Source organism: Pseudorca crassidens, chromosome 9 (genome assembly GCF_039906515.1).
Source record: "Pseudorca crassidens isolate mPseCra1 chromosome 9, mPseCra1.hap1, whole genome shotgun sequence".
Taxonomy (NCBI): Eukaryota; Metazoa; Chordata; class Mammalia; order Artiodactyla; family Delphinidae; genus Pseudorca; species Pseudorca crassidens.
Genome location: NC_090304.1, coordinates 46,005,947 through 46,032,809, shown reverse-complemented (window position 1 = coordinate 46,032,809; position 26,863 = coordinate 46,005,947). Strand labels below are relative to the sequence as shown.

Sequence of the window (26,863 nt, the reverse complement as noted above, 5' to 3'; positions counted from 1 at the left end):
ATAGGGGCTCTTGTTTGGGGGGCATGCGAGCATCGAAAATGGCCCGAGCTGGTCTTGGGAGCACTAGGAGGATGCGTGGTGGCGCTTGCTGTTCTAGCCGGGAAAGAAGGCCGGGCGTTCCTACCGGCAGGGAGAGGCAGACCACCGGACCCAGAGCTCCAGCTGCACAGCGCGGTTCGCCGCGGGCGCCGAGTGGGCGGGGCCTGGCGGGGGCGGGGTCTGCTGCTGTCAGGTGACAGCGCGGCGGGCGGTGGCGGCAGAGGCCAAGGGGCGTCAGACGCGCCGAGTGGCTGGCGGGACAGTCGCGGCAGCCGGGGTAGCAGGGCCGCGGCCATGGGGGGCTTGAAGGACGAGCTGCTCAAGGCCATCTGGCATGCTTTCACCGCGCTCGACCTGGACCACAGCGGCAAGGTCTCGAAGTCCCAGCTCAAGGTGGGCGCACCCGCCTACCGCGGGCCCGCACTCGCCCCTACCCGGCGCGTGCTCTACTACCACCGGGTGGAAGCGGGCAGGCGGGCGGTGACCATAGGGGATGGCGGACCGGAATGCGGCCGAGCGGCCTGCTCGGGGTGGAGGGAGCCGAGACCGGGATTTGGCATTTTTCGCCTCCCTCTTGCTTTCGGGCCTCGCGGTCGGACCGGTGCGTTAGTTCCCTCAGGGCTCCTGGTGAGCAAGGGACGGCGCGGGTGGGGGGCTCTGAGGGGCGAGCCGGTCTCCCTGTTGGCGCGGGAGGCCCAGAAAGTTTGACTCGGAGAGGGCGGTGGGAAGCTCCCTTAGGAAACCTATCCAAAGTTTCCTCCCTGCTCTGGGAGAGGAAGGGACTTGCCCAAGGTGACTGGTCAGAGCCCTCTAAGGGGCACGCTCTGCACCGGGGCAGTTCTCAAAACGGCCAAATGCCCTCCAGGCAACCAGGCAGTTCCGAGAAGAGAGAAGTGCCCCAGAGCCTGGCCCGCAGCGGCCTCCAATTTTGGGGCGCTTTGGCGGTGGGGTACCCTTTCCGACTAGGGAGGAAGACCTAGCGTCCTCAGGTCTGGAACGAATCGAGGGTGTGCCGTGTGCCGCAGGGACCTTAGTTTCCGGGTGAGAAGCTCTGATCTGGCACTTTGCAAAAGCAAGTGCTTTTGCAGAGTCTTTATTGTGACTGCCAAAGACCCCATCATTAAATGAGCGTATAAGGTATAAATAAAGGAATGCTTGTAAATTGAGTAACCCCAAGCAGGGTAAGTGGCATTTAGCCAGGAGAAATTGGCAGCTTCTTGAAAGTGTAAAATATGGAAACAGACAAGAAGAGCCATTCATAGACATTTAAAAATATACACATTTTGGATCTGAATGTCTGGTTTTCTTAGCCTCTTCTGGGAGTGAATTTCTGAAGATTGAGTTTGCTTTGTATATTTTGTGCAGTAATCAGGAGGTTCTCATGACTAGTGGCTTTTATGCCAGTAGGACTTAGCATTCTGCCTGTTTTCCTTTTACCCTTCTCTTTTTTTTCTCATTCATAAAAACATAGTCTGGAAGGTTTCATAGAGATCATCCATTTAATCTTTATTTGACTTTATTTTTAAAATTTACATAGAGTAAAATTGACTATTTTGGTGGATGGTTCTGAGTTTTAACATATATAGATTTGTATAACTACTACCAAAATCAGGGTTCCATCATCCCCAAAAGTTCCCTCATGCTGCCCCCCTCTTCCTCAACTGCTGGCAATCAATGATCTGTTCTTAATTGCTATAGTTTTGTCTCTTCTACAGTGTCATAAAAATGGAGTCATACAGTATGTAACCTTTTGACAGTGACTTCTTTTGCTCAGCATAATGCCTTAGAGATTCACCTATGTTGTTGTGTATCAATAATTCGTTTTATTGCTAAGTAATATTCCATTGTATGGTTGTACCATAGTTAATCCATTCACCCTTGAAGAACATTTGTGTTATTTCCATTTTTTGGTGATTATGAATAGAGTTGCATTTTACTCTTCACTGTTTTTACTTTTAATTTACCTATACCACTATGTTTAAAGTGAGTTTCTTGTAGATGGCATGTAGTTGGGTCTTGTTTTTTTTTTAATCCATTCTAACAATCTTTTAATTGGTGTGTTTAGACCAATTACATTTAATTATGATGTTCGATTTAGGGTTACCATTTGACTATTTGGTTTCTGTTTGTTTTCACTATTTTTTCATTTTTTTCTCTTCCAATTGATGGCATTAACGAAATATTTTCTATTACTTTTCTTGTACACCATTCAAAATTGTCTTTGTGGCTGCTTATGGAAAAAGTGTCCAGAGGATTCTTGACTGTGGGCTTGGCAGGAAGTATTAAATCCTAATGCATAGCTTTTACCCACAGGATGTTGATAATGCAAATGTGTCGTTGTATTTTGTCTCTTTGTCTGCTTAACTGAGAGATTTCGGGATTGATTCAGTTCTGTTCATCTTGCCAGTGTTTCTGGAATTGGAAATATTAAAAAGTTTCTATTTAGTTCTCTCCTTTTTGGAGTTTTGACTCTGAAGTTCGACGTTCATTGATCCATTGGCTAGGAATAGAGTTTTTGCCTTAATTTGCTCATTCATTCATTTGTTCATAAATAACCTTTTGCATATACTTTGTGTAAATTACCATACTAATTTTATAAAAAGATCAGTATTTTTAGGCTCTTAAGAGTTAATATCTCCTTGGAGAAAATATCATACAATTGATTTATTAAATAGCAGACTAAAAATTACATACCCAAAATGAGGTTAAAATTTATTGCTTTGGAAAACTGTATGGGCATTTTAAAATACTTTGGACACTTGTCTTTTTGAATTACCTTCACAGTTTTTGACGTGAGTGGTGACACTTCATGTGTTAGATACTGTGCCTAATTCTAAGGGTGATATGATAGTGAAGGTGGGGGAAAAAGAAACATGAATTTTTGCATTCAAAGAGTTTAAATGTTGGTAGGCAAACTAAAAGAATAGGCAACCGTTAGAGAAGTCTCTCTCTGCCTTTCTGTGTATATATATAGATTATATTACTTAGACAATTACCCTATCCTTAAAAAATGTAAGATCTGGTGGTAGAGATAAGAAGTACAGGAATACTATGGAGAGGAAGATGTTGAATGTGATAGAAGATAAGAGCCCATGATGAATGTGATAGAAGATAAGAGCCCATGAGATTTTAGAGGAAGAGACCAGTACTTTTTTTTTTTTTTTTTTTTTGCGGTACGCGGGCCTCTCACTGTTGTGGCCTCTCCCGTTGCGGAGCACAGGCTCCGGACGCGCAGGCTCAGCGGCCATGGCTCACGGGCCCAGCCGCTCTGCGGCATGTGGAATCTTCCCGGACCAGGGTACGAACCCACGTCCCCTGCATCAGCAGGCAGACCCTCAACCACTGCGCCACCAGGGAAGCCCAAGAAAGAGTTTTTGATGGATGGATATTTACCTGGAGATGATGTCCTTGGGTAAGTGTGGGGCTGTTGGTACAGGATCTTGGTAGTTGAAGCTTGGAAAAAGGAGAGAAGAGGTTCAACAGTGGCCTTGGGGAATGGCTACAGTAGGTGGTGAGAGGAAGAATGGAAGCCAGGGGACCAGAAATGGGATATAAGAACCACTTTGGGGCAACACTGGTGCTGAGGAAGAAGAGATTTTCAAGGAAAACATCGTCTGTTATCTTTGAGAGTTAATTTATTATTATTATGTACATATATTTTGGAGATTGTAAAGTAATGATATTGATTCTTCCCTGCCGTAGCTCATAAACTACAGTATTTCTTCTTTTGTGAAGAGAAGTTGTGAAAAGTTTGGAGTATTGGCATCATCTTGGGAATAAATTTATTTTTGACTTTTAAGGAGATTTCTTTGCAGTACAGTACTCATTTAGATAAATGTGTTTGGGTCACTGCTATAATTAGTAAATATTTTCCTTGAGGGCCCCCAGTTTAGTACAAAAATCTTACTGTTTTTCTTTTGGCTGTGTTGGGTTTTCCTTGCAGTGCGAGGGCTTCTCATTGCAGTGGCTTCTCTCGTTGCGGAGCACGGGCTCTAGGTGCACGGGCTTCAGCAGTTGTGGCTTGCGGGCTCTAGAGCGCAGGCTCAGTAGTTTTGGCGCCTGGGCTTAGTTGTTCCAGGGCATGTAGGATCTTCACGGACCAGGGCTCGAACCCGTGTCCCCTGCATTGGCAGGCGGATTCTTAACCATTGTGCCACCAGGGAAGTCCCCAAAAAGCTTATTTAAAAAAATTTTTTTTTTAATTTTAAAAATTTACTTTATTGAAGTATAGTTGATTTAGAGTGTTGTGTTAATTTCTGCTGTATAGCAGAGTGATTCAGTTATACATATATACATTCTTTTTCATATTTTCTATTATGGTTTATCACAGGATATTAAATATAGTTCCCTGTGCTGTACAGTAGGACCTCGTTGTTTATCCATTCTATATATAATAGTTTGCATCTGCTAATCCCAAACTCCCAAACCATCCCTCTCTCACCTCGCCTTCTGCTTGGCAACCACAAGTCAAAAAGCTTATTTTTTATACCTAAATTTTATTATTAACTAATAGCATTTTTAAAACATCTTTATTGGAGTATAATTGCTTTACAATGGTGTGTTAGTTTCTGCTGTATAACAAAGTGAATCAGCTATACGTATACATATATCCCCATATCTCCTCCCTCTTGCATCTCCCTCCCACCCTCCCTATCCCACCCCTCTAGGTGGTCACAAAGCACCAAGCTGATCTCCCTGTGCTATGCGGCTGCTTCCTACTAGCTATCTGTTTTACATTTGGTAGTGTATATATGTCCATGCCGCTCTCTCACTTCGTCCCAGCTTACCCTTCCCCCTCCCCGTGTCCTCAAGTCCATTCTCTACGTCTGTGTCTTTATTCCTGTCCTGCCCCTAGGTTCTTCAGAACCATTTTTTTTTTTAGATTCCATATATATGTGTTAGCCTAAGGTATTTGTTTTTCTCTTTCTGACTTACTTCACTCTGTATGACAGTCTCTAGGTCCATCCACCTCACTACAAATAACTCAATATCGTTCCTTTTTATGGCTGAGTAATATTCCATTGTATATATGAGCCACATCTTCTTTATCCATTCATCTGTCAATGGACACTTAGGTTGCTTCCATGACCTGGCTATTGTAAATAGAGCTTCAGTGAACACTGTGGTACATGACTCTTTTTGAATTATGGTTTTCTCAGGGTATATCCCCAGTACTGGGATTGCTGGGTCATATGGTAGTTCTATTTTTAGTTTAAGGAACCTCCATACTGTTCTCCATAGTGGCTGTATCAATTTACATTCCCATCAACAGTGCAAGAGGATTTCCTTTTCTCCACACCCTCTCCAGCATTTATTGTTTGTAGATTTTTTGATGATGGCCATTCTGACTGGTATGAGGTGATACCTCATTGTAGTTTTTTTTTTTTTTTTTTTTTCTGTACACGGGCCTCTCCCTGTTGTGATCTCTCCCATTGCGGAGCACAGGCTCAGCGGCCATGGCTCACGGGCCCAGCCGCTCCGCGGCATGTGGGATTTTCCTGGACCGGGGCACGAACCCGTGTCCCCTGCATCGGCAGGCGGACTCTCAACCACTGCGCCACCAGGGAAGCCCCTCATTGTAGTTTTGATTTGCATTTCTCTAGTGATTAGTGATGTTGAGCATCCTTTCATGTGTTTGTTGGCAATCTGTATATCTTTGGAGAAATGTCTGTTTATGTCTTCCATCCATTTTTGGATTGGGTTGCTTGTTTTTTTGATATTGAGCAGCTCATATTAAAGGAGATTAAGCCTTCATCAGTTGCTTAATTTACAAATATTTTCTCCCATTCTGAGGGTTGTCTTTTCGTCTTGTTTATGGTTTCCTTTACTTTGCAAAAGCTTTTAAGTTTCATTAGGTCCCATTTGTTTATTTTTGTTTTTATTTCCATTTCTCTAGGAGGTGGGTCAAAAAGGATCTTGCTGTGATTTATGTCATAGAGTGTTCTGCCTATGTTTTCCTCTAAGAGTTTTATAGTATCTGGCCTTACATTTAGGTCTTTAATCATTTTGAGTTTATTTTTGTGTATGGTGTTAGGGAGTGTTCTAATTTCATTCTTTTATATGTAGCTGTCCAGTTTTCCCAGGACCACTTATTGAAGAGTAACAGCATATTTTTGAGTAAAACAAAAATTACCATCTGTATAAATTTTGAAACTTAAAATACAAAGAAAAAATTAACATAAGAAAGATATTTGTTGGGACTTCCCTGGTGGTGCAGTGGTTAAGAATCCGCCTGCCAATGCAGGGGACACAGGTTCGATCCCTGGGAAGATCCCGCATGCCATGGAGCAACTAAGCCCGAGAGCCACAACTTCTGAGCCTGCGCTCTAGAGCCCGTGAGCCACAACTACTGAGCCCACGTGCCACAAATACTGAAGCCCGTGCACCTAGAGCCCATGCTCTGCAACAAGAGAAGCCACTGCAATGAGAAGCCTGCACACTGCAACAAAGAGTAGCCCCCGCTTGCCGCAACTAGAGAAAGCCCGTGTGCAGCAATGAAGACCCAACGCAGACAAAAAAATTTATTAAAAATAAAAGATATTTGTTGAGGCAAACATAGATTTTCATTAAACTTAGCAATAAGATAAAAATACAGAACACAGAATTTAAAAACTACTTGTGACTTACATAAGCTACTATAGAAGCAGATGTTGGGCTGTCCTCTAGTCCAGCAGTCCTCAACCTTTTTGGCAGTAGGGACTGGTTTTGTGGAAGACAGTATTTCCACAGGGCGGCGGCGGGGGATGGTTCAGGTGGTAATGCGAACAGTGGGGAGCGATGGGAATGGCAGATGAAGCTTTGCTTGCGTGCCACTCACTTCCTGCTGTGCGGCCAGTTCCTAACAGGCTGCGGACCGGTACTGGTCTGCAGCCTGGGGGTTGGGGACCCCTGCTCTAGCCACAGTGGCGTTTCTTGTTAAAACAGCTGGGCATGAGATCATTGCAGGTCAATATCTTGATCTTCATTAAAGAACACCCCTTATCACCTCCATGCCCTCCAACAAATAGGGAACCAACTTTGCCTCACTTTCCTTACCTTGATTCTTTCTTCCACATTCCCTGTGATTTCCTTGAGCTTCCTCCTGGCAATTTGTGCACCCTCTCCAGGGGACCTCTGTCTCTTTGGCTCCAGTTGTGGCATTTCTGGCTCCCTACCTGAGTTGTAGCTGTATAGGTCTCCACCCGCACAGTCAGCCTGTGCACCCCCATAGCAGTCATCAGCTATATTAGCTTAATCTGTAATTGGATTTTTAAAAGGCAACTCATTTTTTTTAAATGAATTTATTTATTTTTATTTTTGGCTGTGTTGGGTCTTCATTGCTGCACGTGGGCTTTTCTCTGGTTTCGGCGAGCAGGGGTTACTCTTTGTTGAGGTGCGCGGGCTTCTCATTGCGGCGGCCTCTATTATTGTGGAGCACGGGCTCTAGGCGCGTGTGCTTCAGTAGTTGTGGCATGTGGGTTCTAGAGCACAGGCTCAGTAGTTGTGGCACACGGGCTTAGTTGCTTCGTGGCATGTGGGATCTTCCCGGGCCAGGGCTCGAACCCGTGTCCCCTGAATTGGCAGGGGGATTCTTAACCACTGTGCCACCAGGGAAGCCCACAACTCATTTTTTAAACTGTCATTGATTTGCTGTCACTATTTTTCAGGCTGGAACACAGAGGGATACTAAACTAAGTTATTGTTTCTTCTTGTTTTTTTTTTTTTTTTGCGGTACGCGGGCCTCTCACTGTTGTGGCCTCTCCCGTTGCAGAGTACAGGCTCCGGACGTGCAGTCTCAGCGGCCATGGCTCATGGGCCCAGCCGCTCTGCGGCATGTGGGATCTTCCTGGACCGGGGCACGAACCCGTGTCGCCTGCATTGGCAGGCGGACTCTCAACCACTGCACCACCAGGGAAGCCCTAAGTTATTGTTTTAAGTTAAGCTTGTTCTAATTGTGTGGAGATCTACTTTTCAGCTGCTGAAGTAGATAGCAATAGGCTTATGGTGGGAGAGAAATCTTCAGAAACACATTCTTTACTTGCTTTTATACTTGTATTCATTAATAGCCCTTCCTTAGAAAAAACTGTAGTTTAAGTCTATGTTCATCTTGAATTCAGTTAAAAACTACTGGGAGAGATTTTGATGGAAACTTTTCTTTATATCTATAGGAAGGTGCTACATACATGTAGGTGGCTGAGTAAACATTATTGAACTTTTTTTTCACCAGTTTTTCCCTTGGTTTTGATGTTTGTGCCCTTCTTTTGTCTTTTTTTTTTTTTAATGAGGGACATTTGTGTGTGGATTCCATATTTTAGTAAACTTTATTAATATGCCATCTGAAACAGACATTGTTACTTTTAGGTATGTAAGTTTACAAAAGTCATAAGGGAAATAGGTATTGGACATATTGTTTGAAGGAGAAGCAACAATTATTTTCTTCTCCATTGGTGTTTATAAATTATCTTCAGATTATTTAGAATTTTGATGGTCTTGCAGAAAGATACTAAATCTCCAGTGTTAGTTAGAAATACATGCAATTCCAAGAAGTTGAAGAGATGAAGCCTATCATTTAAACAAATGTACATCAAAAAGAAACTTTTTGAATAGTTCATATATACATATGGTATAAAATTCATAATGTACTAAAGGGCATTTACAAAAGTGAAAAGTAAGTTTCCTCCAACCCCTGGCCCACACTAGTTACCTGCCCCTGAGGTAACCATTGTTACTAGTTTTTTTTGTATTCCTTCCAGAAATCAAAATGTACCTTAAAATTGAACTGTCCTACACTGTTGATGGGAATGTAAGTTGGTGCAGCCACTTGGAGAACAGTATGGAGGTTCCTTAAAATAAAATTGCCATATGATCCAGCAATCTCACTCCTGGGCACATATCTGGAGAAAACTGTAATTCAAAGAGGTACATGCATCCCAGTGTTCGTTGCAGCACTGTTTACAATGCCTATTGATTGATGAATGAATAAAGAAGATGTAGTATACACACACACACACACACACACACACACACACACACACACAATGGAATATTACTCAGCCATAAAAAAGAATGAAATAGTGCCATTTGCAGCAACATGGATGGACCTAGAGATTATCATACTAAATGAAGTAAGCCAGACAGAGAAAGACAAATATCGTATATCACTTATATGTGGAATCTTAAAAAAAATACAAATGAACTTATTTACAAAACAGAAACAGACCCACAGACATAGAAAACAAACTTGTGGCTACCGAAAGGGAAAGGAGGAGGGAAGGATAAATTAGGAGGTTGGGATTAACATATGCACACTACTATACATAATATGTATAGTATATTCAATATTTTGTAATAACTTATAAGGGAAAAGAACCTGAAAAAGAATATATATCTGTATATATATAACTGAATTACTTTGTTGTACACCTGAAACTAACAGATCATTGTAAATCAACTATACTTCAATAAAAAAGTACCTTAAAATTAGTACTCTTACTGTTATAGTTAGTGTTGTCTTCTTAAATATAGCAAAATCTAGTGATAGTTTTCCAACGTCTGTTATAATTTTACTTTACAATTATGGTTGCAGTGTGAATTACATGTCAGTGCTGGAAATGTCTTGAGTAAGATTATTGGCTCTGCACTCTTATCCTGTTGTTTTTAGAAACTCAGGGTTTTGTTTTGTTTTAAATTGTGCCCTTTTGAAGTAAAAGAGCTCACAACTAGTGAGGATGTAAATGAAAAAAAATTGAGGAACAACATGAGTAGTTTGAATCTTTATTCATTTCTCAATGATAGATTTTCAACTAAATGTTCTTTAATTTTTGCCCTGCGGTTGATTTTCGTATCTTGTGAATAATGTCATGTGTTCTGTTCCCATGTAGGCATTTAGCTTCAAAAATTTTTAATCTTGCTAGTTACAAAAGTAATTGAGCCAGGCCAGTGGTCTGTTGAAAATATAAAGGAAGCAAGTTACAGTAAAGGGCTTTTATTGTGTGAAACACAATGTAAAAGATTTGGTTAATTCTTGTGAATTTGGCATGTATAGTATTCCTTCCCTAATCTTTAGTGTTATGTTTCTGTTAACCCCTGTGGTTAAAGTTGTTTCTGTTCTAAAAATCTAATTTAAAAAAAACCCCATTTAGAGAACCAGAGCATGACTTAGGAGTGAGCCTGTGAAAGTCTTTGTAAATATTTTTTGCATCTCACCAAAATGAAACAGTAAAGACAGCTCTCCAAATAAAGAGCATGTAAGAGACATTCAAACATCTTAAAATGGTAATAATGGATTCTGGATTATTTCCTTTTTCCGTTTCTTACTTGCTAGAAACTTTTCAGTAAGATAGACTGGAAGTTTTTGTTTTTTTGAAACATATGTAAACTTTTGCTTTATTGAGGATAATACGCAATCCACGAGGCACTTTTGTGTGTGTGGCCTTCCATCTTAATAGCCAGTGCATTTCTAATCTTATGACTCAGAGGCTCTTAACCTTCCTGGTCCCCATTTTGTATTTCCTTTGGGGTCTTACTGCAGTCCCAGAGGTACATAGTAACTGGAAGCTAGAGACGGAAGAGGCTTTGAATAACCTTTTCTCACTTATTCAGTTTGCCCTCTCATTCCCCGACCCCCCCACCGCCCCACCCCCCAGGAGGGTTATTGTAATCCCCTCAATGATTATTAACACATTGGAATCCGAATCCTGCAACATAAGTCTAAGTTAGTCTTTGCCTCAGCTTCCTTTGTGTTTCCCAAGGCTTCATTTCATAAATCTATTTTTCTCCTCTTCTGCTTTATTTCCTTCTTCTCATTCTACCTTCAGATTCCTTTTTTTTTTTAACCCAAAATCTGTGTCTACTTGAAACTGCAGTTTTCAGAAATTAATTTTTAATTGTAGAAAGGTATTTGGGAGTAAATCTGCATATAGTCAAATTTCATATAAGGAGATCTTACAGTTAGGAAGAGATTTCTACAATGTCAGAAAAATTAGTTTTTTCATCTCAAGGTTCTTCTATGCCTTCTTTACCCTTTGCTTCCTTAGGAATATTTAGCTTTACAGCCACAATGGCTTACCAACCAGAAGTGACAGCAGTTAGGATAAAAGTTGTTCTGTCAGATGGACAATGTCGAAGGTATTCTATTTCACTGGGTAGGCACCTCTGGGAGGATGGAGCACCTGCATTACCAGGCAGCACATTTCCATCAGTTCTTTTTTTAATTGAAGTATAGTTGATTTACAGTGTTTTGCCAATCTCTGCTCTACAGCAAAGTGACTCAGTTATACACATACATATATTCTTTTTTTACATTCTTTTCCATTATGGTTTATCACAGGATATTGCTATACATGTGGTATACATTAGGACCTTGTTTATTCATTCTAAATGTAATAGTTTGCATCTACCAACCACAAACCCCCAGTCCATCCCTCATCAGTGCTTTTTGTTCATAGGGTGTTGTATGTCTCAGGCAGATGCTGTTACCTTGGAGTTGAGAGCAGGAGCTGGTAGGCAGCTGACTTAACTCTCAGTGACTTCCTTCAGTGATGATTTGAGAAAATGCTGTTAGATAATGGGACACCAGGCTGTTAGATCGAACTAGGTTGGAATTCTGAAGTTCTTCACCGGGGTGACTTTGGGGAATTTGCTTTGCTTGTTGTATTTAGGACTCTCTGTTAAATGGGAATTATAAGACATTTTAACAATATACTTGCTTGAATAGATGGAGCTCACAACCTCTATGTGTTACAACAGAACATTTACCAGCCAACAGTTTCTTACCAAACACTGATGTTGAAGAAAATTGATCTACAAAACAGTATACAAATTTGAAGGTTTTAATCTATACCTTTTGCTAGGGACTCTGGGGAAGTGAAAAATATACAGCATTGTCCCTTACCTTGAGGAGTGTGCAGTTTAGTAAAGAAGATAATACATGAAATGACTACAACAAGATAAAGTATAAGCAAGTTCTAGAAAGTGTGGGAAATGAGGGCTGTAGGCCATGCTGTCCAGTACATTAGCCATTAACCACATCTGGCTATTGAGCATTGAAAAGTAGCTAGTCCACGGGACTTCCCTGGTGGCGCAGTGGATAAGACTTTGTGCTCCCAATGCAGGGGGCTTGGGTTCCATCCCTGGTCAGGAAACTAGATCCCACATGCATGCTGCAACTAAGAGTTCGCATGCCGCAACGCCCGCCTGCTGCAACTAAGACCTGGAGCAACCAAATAAATAAATATTTAAAAAAAAAAAATGAAAAAGTAGCTAGTCTGAATTGAGATGTGCTGTAAATATAAAATATACACAGGATTTCAGAGACTTAGTACAAGAAAATAACATAAGATATCTCTTTTAAAAATATTGATTACATGTTGTAGTTATAATATTTTGGATACATTAGTAAAATTAATTTTACCTGTTTCTTTTTTTTTTTTTTTTTTTCTGTATGCAGGCCTCTCACTGTTGTGGCCTCTCTCATTGCGGAGCACAGGCTCTGGACACACAGACTCAGCGGCCATGGCTCACGGGCCCAGCCGCTCCACGGCACGTGGGATCTTCCCGGACCAGGGCATGAACCTGTGTCCCCTGCATCGGCAGGCGGACTCTCAAACACTGCGCCACCAGGGAAGCCCTCCCTGTTTCTTTTTATGTTTTAAAAATGTGGCTATTAAAAATTTTTAATTCCATATGTAGTTTGCATATTTCTGTCAGATGGAGCTGCTGTAGAAGTTTAAAGGAAATAGAGAAAAAGATGCAGACAGTTTTAGGGGCTTCCCTGGTGGCACAGTGGTTAAGAATCTGCCTGCCAACGCAAGGGACATGGGTTCGAGCCCTGGTCCGGGAAGATCCCCCATGGAGCAACTAAGCCCGTGTGCCACAACTACTGAGCCCACGTGTCACAACTACTGAAGCCCGCGCGCCTAGAGCCTGTGCTCCGCAACAAGAGAAGCCACCACAATGAGAAGCCCGCACACCACAATGAAGAGTAGCCCCCACTTGAGCACCTAGAGAAAGCCCACGCACAGCAACGAAGACGCAACTCAGCCAAAAAATAAATAAATAAATAAAATAAATCTGTAAAAAAAAAGATGCAGACAGTTGTAGACGAGAAACGTTTCATGGAGGTGATGGAATATCAGCTGCTTCTGGAGGGAATGGGGCAAATCTTGTCCAGTATAGTCACAGAAAGATGACAGGTATGATGGTGGCATTGTGGATAAGAGCAGGAGCTAAAACTTGGAGTATTTGTGAGCAGTAAGGAAATACTCTGGGTGGAGTAGTGTTTGATTTGAGGCATGGTGGAAAATTAGGATTTAAAGGGAGATGGGGTTACATTTTAGATGGTTTCGTTCTTGTACAGAATACATGATTAATATGTATTTGTGGACTATGTTAGAATGAGTAGTTTAGAACTGATCCTGTAAAGAGAGGAAGTTATTAATACTTTTTGGGTAGATATATGACAAAGGTAGAGTTTTGAGATTATTCTAACAATGTGGGTGTGTTGACATGAGGGGAGAGGCTGGAGATGGGGAGACCAAGTGGGGGACTTCTGTGAAAGTTGATGTGTGCTAGACTGGGATGGTGGCAGTGGGAATCAAAACCGATATGCTCCCTACCCTCATGGAGCTTGAAGTCTTGTGAGTGATATAGATCAGCAAACCGACAATTCAAATATGATATAAAGTACACAGCGCTGGGAAACACAGAGGAAGGGAACCTACCTAACCTGTGGTGAGAATTGGAGGAGTTAGGTCAGAGAATGCTTCTAGAGGAACAGTTGTCACTGACCTTAAGAAATGTGTGAAGCTCCTCTATAAGAACAACTGTGATGAAAGATTTGGAAAGTAAATCCCTTGGAGGCACAGCAAAAAGTGTCAGGAGAGAGAACACTGGTTAGGAAGTCAGGAGACTTGTCTCTGCTCTGTTATTTGTGTGACCCTGGAAGGTTTCTTCTCCTTGCTGGGCTTCATTTTCCTCATTTGCGAAATGTGGGACAGCAGACAAGATCTTCAAGGCTTAGCCTTCTAATTGAACTTTGTCAGCTCGATATGTTTACCACGGTCTTATCCTGGTGAGTGGTCTTTGTTAGGGCCTCAGAAGGGAGAATGGGAGCTGCTGCTGGGGGCAGGGAGCCCTTGTTTCCCCAGCCCCACATTCTCTGGTTAGCCAACAGGGGAGCTCACTCAGTGGAGAGAGGAATGGCATCTGAATTGGATCCAGAAATAGGACAAACTATAAATTAAAAAAGTACAAGAGTAGGAGAGTCCATAGTTTTGTTGTTAAGGGAATGGTGGTACCAAAGTTAGAATCGGGGTGGGAAACCTGTTTTGGGGAGAAAGGTAATGAACTCTCCTTTGGATGTTTTGGATGTGAGGCAAATTTAGCATAGAAATCTTTCATCTTAGTGATATAAACCAGAGCTCAGTTGATAGGTCAAGACCAGAAAGGGATCTGAGAGTCATTCAGGTGACTTAATGTTTTCAGAATTAAAGCACTTTTTTAAGAACTTGGGGCTCAAAATTGGGCTTTGGGAAATGTCCAGATTGGGAGAATGAAGGGTAAGGGAGGTGACCCCATAAAGGTAGACCAAGGTAGAGTAAGTTCTTTGAGAAATTTAGAAAATAGTATATCATGGGACCAAAAAAAGTCTTGAGAGGATGATCCAGACTGCTCAGTGCCAGAGACTTGGGAGAGTGAATTGTTTAGAAGGTATCTATCCCAGGTTGGGTTCTTCAGGAAACAGATGCTGAGACAGAGTTGGGAGTGCAAAAGGGTTATTGGGAAGAAACGCTTATGGGAAAAAAGAGAGGAAACAGGATTGGGAAAAGGAGCTGTCAAATCATGATACAGACTTAACAAAACCAGGAGCTCTGGAGCAAAGATGGCCTGTTAGAGAATGTCCATCCTGGGGAGAAATGGTGTCACCAGCTTGCTCAGTCATTGGCTGAGGTGGACCCCGAAAGTACTAATAACTAGAGGCTCTCAGCTAACCACAGTCCTTGTAGCAGGGCAGCAGTTCCTTTTTTGAGTGGTGCAGCTCTGTGTCTACCACAGAATCTTTTTGAAAAAGCAATTTCATGCCATTGATAGGGATAGAAAGAAGCCATATTATAGTGACTAGAAGGGGACAGAGTGGTCAGAGGGTGGGGCAGCAGAGAGGTGAACCTCAGATTTGTGATCTTTATCATCACCTTGGGTGTACACTGTGGCTTCAGATTTCCTCTTGGAGAAGAGTGTACTAAATTGAACTACCTAATTTCTCTGTCTTCTGCTATAGACTTCTCTCTCATACACTGTTAATTCCTCTTGAGTCCTTTCCTCAAAAATTTTTAGTGGAATTTTTAGAAACTGGACTGCTTTACTAGATCTCAGGTCAGATGAGTAATGCCTTCTAGTTCTGGTAGTGCTAATAACTAATGGAGGTTTTTTTACTTCAAAAATGACCTGAATTAGAGATTCCAATTAAACAAAAATTCTTCCTGGAAAGAATATACTGGTAGTATAGTGAAATACATTAAAAGACCCACATCTAGGGCTTCTCTGGTAGCGCAGTGGTTGAGAGTCCGCCTGCCGATGCAGGGGACGCGGGTTCGTGCCCCGGTCTGGGAAGATCCCACATGCCGCAGAGCGGCTGGGCCCGTGAGCCATGGCCGCTGAGCCTGCGCATCCGGAGCCTGTGCTCCGCAATGGGAGAGGCCACAACAGTGAGAGGCCCGCGTACCGCAAAAAAAAAAAAAAAGACCCACATCTAAATAAAGGTGATAGAGAAGCAAACTAAATGAAACTAAACAACAACAACAAAAAAAAACCAAAAAAAGAAAATTCTTAAATGGGACTCATTTAGTAAACATTTGTTGACATCAGGCACTCTCCCCTCGGCACTTTATTAGGTTTTTTTTTTTTTTTTTCCGGTATGTGGGCCTCTCACTGCTGTGGCCTCTCCCGTTGCGGAGCACAGGCTCCGGATGCGCAGGCTCAGCGGCCATGGCTCATGGGCCCAGCCGCTCCGCGGCATGTGGGATCCTCCCGGACCGGGGCACGAACCCGTGTCCCCTGCATCGACAGGCGGACTCTCAACCACTGCGCCACCAGGGAAGCCCTTTATTAGGTTTTGATATTGCAGGATAGATACAATAAAGATCTTCTCTTTAAGGAGCTTACAGAGTAGTGGGAGAAATAGAAACAGAAACTTATTGGAGTTAAATCTTCTTACACATGATTTATCTTCCTTTTAAAAAAATGTTTATTTATTTAGGCTGTTCTAGGTCTTTGTTGTGGCATGCAGGATCCTTTTTCTTTTTAATATTTATTTATTTATTTGGTTGCTCTGGGTCTTAGTTGAGGCAGGCAGGCTCCTTAGTTGTGGCATGCATGTGGGATCTAGTTCCCTGGCCAGGGATCGAACCCGGGTCCCCTGCATTGGGAGTGTGGGGTCTTACCCACTGGACCACCAGGAAGTCCCAGACTTATCTTCTTAAAGACATTTGTTTATGCTGTGATCCAGTGGGAGGCTGGAATCTAAGGAGGCTGCCCAGATGAGGAGACTTTGTTGCCCATAGTGTGGCTTCTTCAAGAGGCATGGCAAAGCATAGTTCTTTGTGAATGACTCAAGTGAGTTAATTTCATCAACTTTATAGTCCTACAATGATCTCTTCATATTTTTTAATTTTATTGGTGCTCTCTAGCTGAAACCCCAGATAGAGAGCACTAATACAGTTAATTTTAAAAATTAATTTAAAAATTTTACATAAATATAAAAGCTTCACTTTTTCTGATTATAAAGGTAGAACATAGAATATTCAAACAATACTTTAAGCCAGAGGTCCGCAACCTTTTTGGCACCAGGGACCGGTTTCATGGAAGACAATTTTTCCACGGAATGGCGGCGTTGAGGGGGTATGGTTCAGGCAGTAATGTGAGCGATGGGAAGCTATGGGGAGCAACAGATGAAGCTTTGCTAGCTCCCCTGCTGCTTACCTCCTGCTGTGCAGCCTGGTTTCTAACAGGCTGCGGACTGGTACTGGTCCATGGCCTGGGGGTTAGGGACCCCTGCTTTAAAGTATAGAGACAGGAACTTCCCTGGTGGTCCAGTGGTAAAGAATCCGCCTTACAATGCAGGGGATGTGGGTTTGATCCCTGGTCAGGGAACTATGATCCCACATGCCACAGGGCAACTAAGCCTGTATGCTACAACTGCTGAGCTCATGTGCCTAAACTAGAGAACCTACGTGCCGCAAACTACAGAGCCCAGGTGCCTTGGAGCCTGCGTGCCACAACTAGAGAAGAGAAAACGCACCGCCACAGCTAGAGAGAAGCCTGGGCACCACAACAAAAGATCCCGCATGCCTCAATGAAGATCCCATGTGCCACAGCTAAGACCCGATGAAGCCAAAAATAAATAAAATAAATAAATATTAAACAAATCTTTAAAAAAAAAATAAAGTATAGAGACAAAGGTAAAAGCACCCGAAATTCTACTACCAAAGGCAGATGCAGTTAACTTTGCAATGATTTTCTAACATCTTGCGCTCACCATCCTTCCTCCCTCTCTCTCCCTCTATCTCCCTTGCCTCCTACATGTATACACATGCATGCACATGTGTGCATATACTCATACATATATATCCTTTTATATAAATAGGATCCTATTTCATATGCTTTTGTAGCCTATTTTCTTAAACAGTGTGTTAGGGTCATGTTTCCATGTCAGTGCACATAGATACAGACACCATCATCCTTTATGACTATGAGCTATTTCATTGTGTTGATGAGTTATGCTTTGTTTAACTACTTTACTATTCAGAGATATTTGAGGTGTTTTGATGTTTTCAGCCAGGGATGCTGCTAAACTTCCTACAATGCATAGGACACCTCCCCCTGCTCCCCAGCAAAGAATTATCTGGCCTAAAATGTCAGCAGTGACAGAGAAAACCTGCTCTATACCTTCTCCAGTGTTGGGTGTTGGCAATTTTTACTCCCCTGTGTCTGCTCAAACAACAGGTGTTGTTTTTCAGGCAAAAAGTAGTAGCTCTTTTAGTTTGCATTATGTTGATCACTAGCGAAGTTAAGCATCTTTTCCTATACTTATTAGTCATTAGCTTCTTTTGTGAATTTTCTATTCGTGTCTGTGGTCCATTTCTGAAATTAGGTGTTCACCTTTTACTTAATAATTTCTAGGAGTAATTGAATATTGGAGCTATTAGCCTTTTTTGTTTGTTTATGGTGTCTCTTTTTAAAGGGAAATTTAAGAAGTTTTATGTGGTCAAATTTACCAATATTTTCTTTCTGATTTCTGAAGAGGGCTAAGTTAGTGAATTATCCAAAATAACTTATTAAAGGTAGTCTATGTAGAATGTAATCCAGTGGCATATACTGTAGTTCAATGGTATACGTTCTGTGGACACATCACAACAGACGGTTTTGAGTTAGATATCCTTCCTTAATGTGTCCATAAGTGCTATGCTGCCACTGAGTCCTCCCTTAACCCTCTGCTAGTCACCGTAAAGGATATGGAAGAACAACATTAGGCAGGGTTTCCTCCCTTACTGAGCTGCAGTTAGGTATTTGAGATATTACTGGTATGTGAAACAGAATTCACGTTAAGTGCTGAATAGGAGTTCAGTGGACAGAGGGGGCGGTGAAGGTTTCCTAGAGTTTATGAAGAATAACCCAGTCTTGAAGGATGTGACTAGGCAAAAGAGAATGTTTCCAGTACAGGGCATGATTGTGGGACAGGCAGTTAGGAGACCTGGGTTCTTGTTTCTGATTTGTTTCTAATCAGTTTGTGACTTAGGCAAGTCTCAGGCCTCAGTCTTTTTTTTTTTTTTTTTGAGGTATGTGGGCCTCTCACTGTTGTGGCCTCTCCCGTTGCGGAGCACAGGCTCCAGACGCGCAGGCTCAATGGCTATGGCTCACGGGCCCAGCCTCTCCGCGGCACGTGGGATCTTCCCTGACCGGGGCACGAACCCGTGTCCCCTGCATCGGCAGGTGCACTCTCAACCACTGCGCCACCAGGGAAGCCCAGGCCTCAGTCTTTTTATCAATGAAATAAGGAGATAGCAGTAGGCTATTTCCTAAGAGCATTTTCATTGTTAAAGTATTGTGGTTTTACTGTGAAAAGAGAATTTTTAGAATGAATTTGTTCAGCATTTATTGAAAGCCTTCTTCATTCTGAGTAGCACGTTAAGTGCTGTGGGGATGCAAGGGGAGGTAAGACATGGGCCTTTCAGAAATTTACAGTCCTATGGGAGAGAGAAAATCATGTGTGGTAGTGTAAGATAAGAAATACAGAGTGCTTGGGAAATGCAGAGTGAGGAAGGCCATCTTGATTTTGGGAGGTGGAGGCTTCAGAAAGGGATGGCAGTTATGTTAGGTAGAAATGGAGGTGTAGGGGTGATTAGAGCAGAGGCCTGGATGGGGCAGGGGAGTGATACAGGGTTTGTTTGGGATGCTGTGAGTAAGCTTGTTTGACTAGATTTGTACAGTTGGTGCAGAGGGGTGGGAAAAAATAAGGCTACAAATGTAAAGAGGGGCTGGCTTGCCAAGTGACTTAAATACGGAGCTCAGATACCTCTTTGGTTTTTACTTCTGTAGGCTTTTGATGACTTTCAGACAAGGTGATAATGTGAGGTCAGCAGCCCTTGAAGATTAATTTGGTAAAAGTGTCTAGGATGGTGATTGATGGCATTCAGGGACTGAGTCAGAGATGACTGAGATTTCTGAGGCTGAGTGTGATAAAGATAATTTAAGAGAAAGCAAGCAGGCCTTAAGCAGTGACAAGCAGGATGAAAAGATATTGTCGGGAAAGGGAAAATGAGTCCTTGTGGTAAGGGGCGGGACTTCTATTAAGACAATGCTCTTAAGGCAGGGCATAGCTCTGGTAGGAAGTTGGTCATTCTGTTAGGAAGAGTTTTCTGGTAATTCGCCCTGAGCTTGAAATTTTATAAATCAGACAGGAATTTTCACATTTAAAAAAAAAAAGGTTGCCCATTATGAATTATAGTTCTGTAATTGTGTCGGTTAAGATAAGCTTGTCGGAATAGAGATCCCTACCCCCCTTTTCTTCAGTGTTGAATTTTGCCCATTACGCACATCCTGTAAAGGGAAACAGTCTGTGACCAGGGGGCTCATTTCAGAGAACCTTTGTAATCTCTCCATCTTTGGGAGGGAGGAGGGTAAGCATCAGGCACTCATGTGTTAAAATACTGTTTAGTCATTCATCATCCCTGATGTCTTTTCAGGATAGTTGGAGCAAAATGCTTAAAAAGGGTAAATGGCAAACCGCTGCAAAGGAACAGACCACACGAGCAGTTAATTAGTCATCTCTCGTCAGCGGAGGCCCTGCAGAGGCATTAGCAGACAGCTAGGAAGGAACTGGAGAGATGAGGGTCTGGCATGGATGTGGATCTTTTATTGTAGTAACAATAGTTTATTCTTCAAATCGGGGCCTGAGAGCAAAGTTGCTTAGCAATTATGTGGGCGTTGAAAGAATGGCCTTTGGAGGAGCAGGCATTTGAAGTAGGATAAATTCAACTTTCTCAAGAAACTTGCAAACACTGATTAGAGTGATTGAGGGGCAGTGCTTTTACAAATCAAGAACTTGTAGTGCTATTTCCTCTTGATTGCTTTTGTCCTCATCTGTTTTCCAGCTTCCGCATCGGCAGAGGAGGCTAGTACCTCTTGGAACAGTTTCCCCCAAAGGCGGGTGCTGAGAGATGAGGGCTTCCAGAGAGAGAGTGGTCCCAGATTTCTAGACGGATGTGTTCTTCACCACTGGATTTAAGTTGGCTCCACTGAATAGCTCCAGCCATGTTGCTGGGTGCTGGAGAACTGACCGGGTGGGCACCAGTCCATCACTGCACCTTAGCAATAACATGCATGCATGGCCACAGCATTCATGTCACTTTTGTATAGGCAGGGCTCTCTTTTTTTCCAGGAGGAGAGGGAATGTGGCCGGGCAGGGAAAGGGCACCAAAGTATAAGGTTTGGGTTCTAGACCTAGTTTCACAGCACATAAAACTCTGTCATCTGGGGGACATCTCCTTATCTCTCACTCAGCCTCTTCATCTGTAAAGTAGCAATACCATCTACTTTCCAGGGGTGAGACTAAAACCAACTAATGGATGATGTGAGTCTACTCTAAAAAGCATAAACTGCTGTTTAAGCTTCTGGAGATTTTACTTCTTATTATTAGTTTATATTCTGGCCGTCAAGAATTTTTTTTTTAAAATACATTTTACTTTTTACTTTAAAAAAAAACTTGAGATACTGTCTAGGCTTTAAAAAAATTACTGATAAAATTTTTTTAAAGTTTAAAAGATGGCACATTTTTTTTTCTTTTAGTTACAAAACTTTTCCAGTTATCTATTATTCAGTTTGTTATTTTGTTTGAAGAAGACTTCCCAGTTCTAGGCCTTACTAACAATGAAAAAAGCCGAATTTCTGATCTAAATTATAGTTCTTTCTGTTGAGTTCATGAAATGAGTTTGGGTTGATAGTTAAGGATTGAGCTTTTAAAAACATTATTTTTAGAGACAAGTCACCAACTCTTCCTTTTGCAGTGAGGATACTGAGACTAAGCGAGTAAGTAGCAAAATATTCTAATATTTAAAAAGGGTAAATGGCAAACCACTGTACAGGAACAGACCACATGAATAGGGCTGGTACTCAGGTCTCCTCCTCCAGGGTTCTTTAATATAATCTGCCTCCCTCACAGTTTGCTTAACTAAATGAAGGTGGTTGAGAAAGTTATCACTGGATTTAGTTATCCCTGTATTTAATTGTCCAAGGCTGAAGTCTAGAGTTTAAATCTAAATCTTCAATGGGATCACTGGTTGAACTAAAGCAGCTCTGCAAAGATGTTGTTGACTTTAGAAAACTGGAAACATAATGTTCCTTGTTCCTGGAGAGTGTTGGACCAGCAATTACAAAACCTGACTTCTAGTCTCAGTTCTCCTAAGTAACCTAGTCAAGAAAAACAAATTTAATCTCTTTGAGCCAGTACTCACCATCTATAAGATAAGAAGGATGACAATATGGTATCTAAGGCCCCTGCCAGGGCTTTAGTTGGAGGATCTGTGAAACCCAAAGGCAAAGAAAGGGATGGGTGTGAGAGAGATTGGTGTCTGCTTTTTGTACCCTGAGGATTTTGCATTAATCAGTTACTTTTCTGATGTTATTTCTCTGTTGGAAAGCTTTCCAATTGCCCTTTTCCTATCCAAAAGCTCTTTTTATTTTAAGGCCTAGGTTACATTTCACTTAGTCTGTGAAGTCATTGTAGCACACACTATTCTTTCTGAGCTCATTTATTGCCCTTACATCTTATTCATCCATTAGTCATGGTACATTGCTGTGGAATATGTCTTCCTTTTATACCTAATCTCTAGGGAGTAAGTTAACGTAGAAGAAAAAGTGTAGAGTTCGAAGATAAGTAGATTTAGCTGTATGGGCTTAAGCTGGCCATTAAGAAAAGTGCACGCGCGCGCGCATGTGTGTATGTGTGTGTGTGTGTATGTGCGTGTGTGTATATATATATGTGTGTATATATGTGTGTGTGTATGTGTATTGTGTGTGTGTACGTGTATGTGTGTATATATACGTGTGTGTGTGTGTGTTTAATTTTTAAAATAGTTTTTATGTTTTTTGAATAGGGAAAATTTTTTCCTAAACTTAATGAAAAGGGAGATACAGTAAGAAACCTTCTTTTGCTCCTGGTCTGCAGTCATACTAGTTTTCTCCCCATGGTTACTCGTTTCTTATATATCCTTCTAGAGTATCTTATTTTTTCTTCCTTTTCCTTTTACACAAAAGATAACACACTATATGTAGTCTTAGGTACATTGCTTTTTTCACTTAAGTTATCTTGTAGATCTTTACGTATCACTACTCAGTGAGTTCCTCACTGTTCTTAACCTTCTATGAACGTACCATAGGTTAACCTGTGGTTGGGAATTTTAACTTGAGTAAAGTCCCAAATAATTTAAAAATTTGAATGACCGTTGAGCCTTATATGAGGAGTATGCTCTTTATTTCTCTATATTTCCATGGTATGTTGCAGTTTTTAAGCTCCTTACATTCCTGAAGTTGATCCTCACAACACTTTTTTGGAGGTAGATAATTACTCTGTAGGTTTTACTAGGTAAATAGAGAAAGGAAATGTCTATTTAGGATTTTGCTGACTGTGGTGCAAGATTCAGTAAAAGCTCTACCGTGCCCTTTTCATGTGCTCTACTACTGGCAAATAGAAGTTTTACTTGAGAAAAACAGCCTGCTTTGTAGGGGCTGATAGAAGTCTTCATTACTTCATTTATAACCATTTGTGAGTTTACTTCCTTTACTTTACTTACTTCCTTAAAACCAGTAGAGCATGTAGAAAAGGATCTCCACATAAATGAAGCTTTGAGAAACAAAACAAATGTAGAAAGAAGATATGCAAATGTTTTTTTATAGGTTAATTTTTTTAATCTTAAAAAATTCTAACGAAATATGTGTGTGCAGAAAAAAGTAACTTGCTTTATGGAATTGAAAGTATTCATTGAGATGAATTTGGCTCCTTAAGCGATTAAATGGGTAGGGCTGAGACAAATAGGGAAGATTTTAACCTGGGATTTAACATCTAATAAGATTCTGTGTTAGAGGCAGCATGGCCTTAGCTCTGTAATTTGACCTGTTTAGAATGCACAAATGGAATGGAAGGGATTTAAGTTTTATATTTAGATTTTCATTTAATAAGAAAAAAGAGTAGTACTGAAAGAGCCCAGACTGCTAACTCAGCTACCTGAATGTTAAAGTGTGCACTTCGATTATTGCAAGACCAGGATGCAGATTTTTTTTTTTTTTTTTTTTTTTTTTTTTTTTTTGCGGTACGCAGGCTTCTCACTGTTGTGGCCTCTCCCGTTGTGGAGCACAGGCTCCGGATGTGCAGCTCAGCGGCCATGGCTCACGGGCCTAGCCGCTCCGCGGCATGTGGTATCCGCCCGGACTGGGTCATGAACCCGTGTCCCCTGCATCGGCGGGCAGACTCTCAACCACTGCGCCACCAGGGAAGCCCCAGGATGCAGATTTTTGACAGAATATTTTCAACCATTTTGGTGACTCCTGAGATTTTTTTGCTATTGATTTTTCATGTATTTCTAAATCGGGCCCTTGATTTCTTTCTCTTTTTATATTTATACTCTTTTATACTCATCCTGAAAACTTAGCCTAGCATCACAGAATTTTAGAGATGTTTGGATGCTTAGAGTTACTAATTAATAACTAATTAATAACTAATTACTAATTAGTTATTATATTAATAATATATATTATATATATTATTATTATATTTATTATTATATATATTATTAATATATATTATATATAATATATATTATATATAATATATATTAATTAATAACTAATAACTAATTACTAATTAATAACTGGTATATTTGTATATTAACTTGGCCCTTTATATTGAACAAAGGAGAGAACTGAAGCCCAGAGAGGTTGTGGCTGGGCCCAGGTCAGCCACCTTGTCCAGAACCCCCAGCTGCAGCTGTTCAGAGCCAGGTTCTTTCTCTTACAGCTCTACTTGACGGACTGCTCTACTTAGGAGAAGTTTAATTTTAAACACATTCTCTTGCTCTTTCCCCCCTTTTTCTTTCTAATGTCGGCCAATTAATAAAAGACTACAAGGAGTCTGGTAGTCACAGATCTTGCATGGAGCCTGGCTCATTGTAGGGCATGTAAGAGAGACTTGTTTGAAGTGGACCAGAACTGGGGAGGCAATGAGACACTATGGGTAACAGGTGGGGAGCTGGCAGCCGGCAATTTATTCTTCATCTTTCTCTCCCCAGGACAGGGAGCAGCCAGTTGTGTTCGGACAGTGAAGGTGCCGTGTGCTGGTTAGTGGACGCCTCTAAACTACCCTTTTTCTCCCTTAGGTCCTTTCCCATAACCTGTGCACAGTGCTGAAGGTTCCACATGACCCTGTTGCCCTTGAAGAGCACTTCCGGGATGATGATGAGGGGCCTGTCTCCAATCAGGGCTACATGCCGTATTTAAACAAGTTCATTTTGGAAAAGGTATGACTCTAATCTCTTCCTTCTTACAGCATTGTTCAGATTGTACATTTCAAGTGGGCCCTATAGCCCCTTGTTGGTGAGTTCACTAAGGAGTTTCGGTGTGAAGCATCACGAGATAAATCAGAAAGGAAAGAAAGAATGAGACTGACAGTACTCCTATTTCTCTCTCTTCTCCAGTGTCTTCTAAAACTTTGATATTTTTATGACTTGGCTCTTTTTGGAAATTAAGTATTCTGTATTAATCTGTACCTGTCTTCTCTTAGGGAGCTTTTTTTCTTTTAAATTCTGGTTCCACATGTACTGGCAATGATTGTTAAAGCATGGATATGATGGGGTAAAATGTGATGTCAATTATCTTTATAGATATCATACAGCAAAACTTTCATCCTGGACTTTTTCGGTGCCACTTGGATGTTTCCTCTGGGATATGTTATGAGTAAAGATGCTGTAAAAAATGATTATGCAGGCTCCCCTGGTGGCGCAGTGGTTGAGAGTCCGCCTGCTGATGCAGGGGACACGGGTTCCTGCCCCGGTCCAGGAAGATCCCACATGCCGCGGAGCGGCTGGGCCCGTGAGCCATGGCTGCTGAGCCTGCACGTCCGGAGCCTGTGCTCCGCGACGGGAGAGGCCACAACAGTGAGAGGCCCACGTACCGCAAAAAAAAAAAAAAAAAAAAAAAAAAAAGATTATGTGTTTGGAAGCCATATTGGTATTTTCTGCTGGGTTTGGTTTCTCCCTTGGTTTGGATAATTAAAAATTGACACATTAAAGTTTTGACTTTAATGTTCTTTTATTTTTTTTTAAAGAAAATAATCTAAATTGATGGCACATTTAATTAAAAACATTGGTGATTAAAAAATTACAAAAAGTAGCTTTGTTATTAAATAGTCAATTAATACAAATATATGAAATAAAAAGTAAAACCTCTTTACCCTTTTTAGTCTGACTCCATGGGAGTAACCTCTTTTAACTGTTTGATGAATATCTTTGCTGACCTTTTTATAGACATGCAAATACACACTTATGCAATACATAGTGTTTTGTTTCTATACCAATAGGATTATGCTACATATAGTTCAACTTACTTTTTTAACTGAACAATATATTAGTGTCATCTTTCCATATCATGTACATTTAGTTTAGGTATGAAAGTAATCATATATGCACACGAAGGGTTGGGAATTACTGCTTTTGCTTATTTATAACACCAAGCCTGAAATTTTTGGATATATGTCAAAAATGTCTTTCAAAAAGTGACAGTGATAATACTTTTAAATTAAAAATAGGGCTTCCCTGGTGGCGCAGTGGTTGAGAGTCTGCCTGCCGATGCAGGGGATACGGGTTCGTGCCCCGGTTCGGGAAGATCCCACATGCCGCGGAGCGGCTGGGCCCGTGAGCCATGGCCGCTGAGCCTGCGCGTCCGGAGCCTGTGCTCCGCAACGGGAGAGGCCACAACAGTGAGAGGCCCGCGTACCGTAAAAAAAAAAAAAAAAAAAAAAAAAAAAAATTAAAAATAAAACACATTAAAAAGCCTGTTTTCCAATCACCTAAATACCATAACTATTGACATATATTTTTCTGTTGACTTTTTTGGGATTTTTATAGCTACTTATATGTATAAATTCTTTTTATAGTTAAGTGTCTTTTTTATAAAAGCAAAGTACAGTAATTAAAATTTATAATAATAATTTAAGTTACTGGTATGGAGAATGCCAAAATGTTGGTCAGCATTCTTTTTAAAAATCACATTATATGTTTTAGAAATTTTGCAGCAACGATTG

At 41.3% G+C, this 26,863-nt stretch overlaps 1 protein-coding gene across 2 annotated transcripts in view; it reads left to right on the top strand.

Annotated features, from left to right (window-relative positions):
• The first annotated feature begins 246 nt into the window (after window positions 1-246).
• The window catches only part of SWAP70 (switching B cell complex subunit SWAP70), a 79,246-nt gene continuing 52,629 nt past the window's right edge, over window positions 247-26,863 (top strand). The window contains exons 1-2 of one of the 2 annotated variants that reach the window (XM_067749934.1): window positions 247-432; window positions 24,942-25,082. In XM_067749934.1, coding sequence (XP_067606035.1) covers window positions 334-432; window positions 24,942-25,082 — 240 coding nt within the window. In that variant the 5' untranslated portion in view covers window positions 247-333. Of the gene's footprint in view, window positions 433-517; window positions 641-24,941; window positions 25,083-26,863 lie in introns of those variants that run through there. The other variant, XM_067749933.1, reaches the window with a different exon arrangement.